At 33.8% G+C, this 4,129-nt stretch overlaps 1 protein-coding gene across 1 annotated transcript in view; it reads left to right on the top strand.

Moving 5' to 3' along the window:
• Window positions 1-3,728, top strand: part of LOC118746757 — a gene marked incomplete at its 5' end in the record, with an annotated part of 11,183 nt that extends 7,455 nt beyond the window's left edge. The window contains 3 exon segments of the mRNA XM_036480667.1: window positions 2,913-2,984; window positions 3,109-3,277; window positions 3,343-3,728. Of these exon segments, the coding sequence (XP_036336560.1) occupies window positions 2,913-2,984; window positions 3,109-3,277; window positions 3,343-3,522 (421 nt within the window). The 3' untranslated portion in view covers window positions 3,523-3,728.
• Between the last annotated feature and the right edge of the window lie 401 nt (window positions 3,729-4,129).

The following is a 4,129-nucleotide window of genomic DNA, read 5'->3' on the forward strand; positions in this document are numbered from 1 at the left end:
TACTTTATTTTATTCCTTTGATTGAACATGTTAAATAAAAGCTTATTTTTAAAAAAATATTTTTTTTACATTACTTTATTTCTATATTTTTTTGCGATGTTGCTTTGACCAGGGCTTGAACCCAGGTGCTGCGGAGTGGAAGCGCGCACTGCTTACCACTACACCACAGCGGCCGACAGCGGATTATCGATTGTTAGTATATTGAAAATCGGAACGTCCGAACGCTTCAAATAACTTTTGTTCATTCTTCTATGTATGTAGGTACACCCAGAAAAAGGTTTAGTTATAATAACCAAGATTTGGTTATAGTGATCAAGTGGCATAGTTGGATATGGCGAAATAAATATATAGTTCACGAAAGTCTGCAATTTACTTAAGACTTCTAGTTGGGACAAATGTATATTTGTTAATAATTACAAAACGACTACCTTGATTGGACAATATTGTTAGTTGAATAAAATCATTGTTGAGCAAATATAAACAATGCTTTGGCTGATACAAGTTTTCAATTAATTTTGTGAACTTGCTGTAGACTTGAATCAGCTAACCGTTTATTATTAGGAAAAAAGTTTCAGTTTGACACAAATAAAAATTTACTCGATGTTTGTTGTGTTTACTTTCTTCTTTTATTTGCATATATTAAGCATAAAAATACGTACATATTTACATAAGTTAGTTACTAAAGTAAATAATACATATGTATATGTTGGTAAGAATTTTCTAAAAAACAACGAAGAAACAGGAACAGTCGTGCGAAAACCCAGGTCAATATCTGCTGGAAGTATACTGCTTTGCTTTTTCCTTAGCTAAATAGACACTTTCAAATTATAATTCACATGAATTATATATCCACTGAAAAACCCCGGTTGGCATCAAACTTTATATTTTTAATTAAACTTTAAACTATGCGCGCACCGAAACAACTCGCGATGATAGCAAAACTGAAACTGAGACAAACAAGTATAGGCATGTCATAGCACACATGGCGCAGCGATCGACATGCCATAGCTTACTGAGCGCTCTGGGACCACATGCGTGTTTCACCCATATACGAACAGCGGTAGCGGAGCAATGATTTCCACGCACAATGCAATGGTCGGCATACTAGCGCATTCAAACGATTCAATAAGTGGGACTGTTTGCATTGCTCAGCTGGCGCTCTTCGTATGTGCTCAGAGAGCGCTCAGCATTCTTTAGGGGTGGCTCACAAGCATGAATATGTTCCACTCTCAAACCAAATCGTGGTTGTCTCAACTAAGATTTGGTAACTATGACTAAACCACGTGTTGAAAGAAAGCTTATCTGCATTAGCAGAGCTTAATAGCATCCTTTTATGAACCATACGTTAAGTTGAATGGAATTTGTAGAAATATGCTTCAAAGAAATATTTATTAGTATTAACCAAACCCTTCAACTAAATTAACGATTTGTTACAACCTAGATGAATATTAGAAGCTTTAATATATTTAGTTATAATTACCAATCGATGGTAATAGTTCCCAATCCTTGGTAACAGTTCCCAAATATTGTCAAAATTCGGGAACTAAATATCTTTAGTTGTCGAAACTAATCCTTTTTCTCAGTGTACTGTTACTCACAAAAAAACAAATTTTCGTAGAAATGGTATAGAATTCTTAAAAATCAATATTTTTCGAACGGAAGACTCTGATTATCTACAGGAGATTCCCAAATAATAATATCCAATTGTTTATTTAACAATTTTTCCGCCGAAAATCCCAGAAAATGCAATGGGGGGACCAATAAAAAATCGTTAGTATTAAAAAAGGGTTAAATAAACAATCGGGTATTATTACTTCAAGTCTATCTTCAAGACCAGAGTTTTCCGTTCGAAAAATATTTATTTTCAAGCGACCTCTAAATGTTTCTTAATTTCAAAATAAAAATAGTGGTATATTTTTTTCAATACAGTACAATCCTAGACACCCTAGGATTAGGAGAGCATTAAAATTCCAACTGCACCTTTTTTTGCACACCCTTTTTGTTACGGTTTAGAAATTTATAATTTCCCAATAATTTTTGTGATAATTCATTAAAACAGTGAAATACTTTAAAATTAAAGACGTATTATTAAAATATGGAATATGAATAAATGAAAAGGTATATAAAAAAAATTATCTTTTATTAAGTGTACTGTTCGTAAAAGAAAGGATGAATTTAAGGTTTTCCATGAGATTAGTGTTTTTCTTATATGCAATAAGTACTGTAAATATATTTTATAAATGAAATGGTACCTGCATTCAGGCACATTTTTTCGGAAAAATTTTAGCACAATTTTAAATTTCGATTTTCCATCACTGATTTCAAGGTCTGTACAAAATTGAAGCTATTTCTCTATAGAACTAATATGATATAATGGCAGCGTTTCTTTATAAATTCCAGATAATCCCGTTTCACATGCAGAATAAACAGAATGCGTTTGAAATATACGTTAACATATCATCAGGAACGTTCTAAAGAATAAGTAAACAAAAAAGTTTATTCCAAACGTTCAGAATGAATAAAGAAATGCAGCCAATATCGTCGCTCGAATAAAGAAACAGTGTAAATGCCACATACACTATTATTCGATAATTGCACCATTGGATAGACAATCCTTTAATCTATTAGAAAAATCTTTAGTTTTCTTAAATATCTCTTTGGCTCACTAATTTATTCCCGAAAAACGAAATTGTATTTGTATGGTTTGTAATGGTTTATAAAAACTTCCAATTCGTTTTTCTCAAAACTATACTTTTCATGTTACACTATTTCATTATTCCAGCGACGATATCAAAAATTGAGCTTTTATAAAATGCTTGCAATGCCTTGTCGCTCGCCTCCCCGACTATAATAGCTATGCTTTGCTAACCACATTTCCAACTCAAAGTTCTCTGCTCTATTTATTTCCTTAGCGCTATTGCTTCGGTGTATTCTTCCGGTTCAGCTATGGCAACCGCGGATGCCTCTTTCTTGCCAGACCATAAGTAATTAATGTGAATTGTGTAGTAGTGTTGTCTTTTTCTGTATTTGTATGTTCCTGCTATTTATCCTTAATTTTATTTGAATTTCTTCATGCATACGTTTAAAGTTTGGACCCTTCTTCCACAGCCGTATTCAACAGCAAATTGCCCAACAACAGGCCCACTTCAATAACTTAAACATTGGTGGCAGCCGATATGACACAGCTAATCGCTACGCTCCTAACCATGCGATCGCTGCTGCCTCTATCGGTCCAGGCGGATCTTACCACACGGCCCACATCGGTCCGGAGAACCCAGTAAGCATTTTAAAAATACATACTTAATAAAAGCGTATTCAAAACGTCTCTGGCTTATTTTTCAGGATGTTCCGAACATCAGTAACCGCTTTGGTGGACCATCGTCGCCTGGCGGCTTTAAGGGCGTTTCAGTCAGCTCGTTTTCGAGTAGTTCCGATATCAACGGTAAAAAGATGAGTCAGCGTGGGGCCCAGACTACAATCAATGACAACGGCAAAATCACCACATACCGGGTGCAATCTTAAATACTTAAAAACACTTTCGAATGTATTATTGTTTAATATGAAGTATTTATTTTCAACATACTTATTTTCTTTGTTTAACTTTGTAACGAAAATCAAATCAATGTGTAATACTGGGGTAACATTAAGTATTCAAGCCACGATTAATGTTGGGCAGTTTCGAAATACATTCAAAAATATATAAGTAGTATACAGCGAGTGATGAATAATTCGTTTATTAATTTTTTTAGAATTGTATGTACATTTCGAAGCGGGGCAAACTGGGGTATTTGCCCCATACATATGTACGTCCATATGCATGGATATATGAATGTATTACGGATGTTAATTTTTCGGCTTTTTCCGATCCCGGGATTAGTCCCGGGATTTAGATATTCATTACTTTTCAACAACTTGAGTCGAAAAAATGGCTTCTATATTATTTGAGAAGCTCTCCTACCATGAAATAAATAATAAGTAAATGGGTTTGAAACCTACCTTTTTATTTAAAGTGGCGTTTTTATTTATTCTCTCTGACCGCAGGATTTATTTTGAAGGACTTTGTAATTTCAAAGATATGATTAATTCCAAAAATTATTAAAAAAAAAACTAGCTGTACCCTGCCACACTT

This window comes from Rhagoletis pomonella, unplaced genomic scaffold (genome assembly GCF_013731165.1).
Source record: "Rhagoletis pomonella isolate Grant_MI unplaced genomic scaffold, Rhpom_1.0 Rhpom_scaffold_00001, whole genome shotgun sequence".
Lineage (NCBI taxonomy): Eukaryota > Metazoa > Arthropoda > Insecta > Diptera > Tephritidae > Rhagoletis > Rhagoletis pomonella.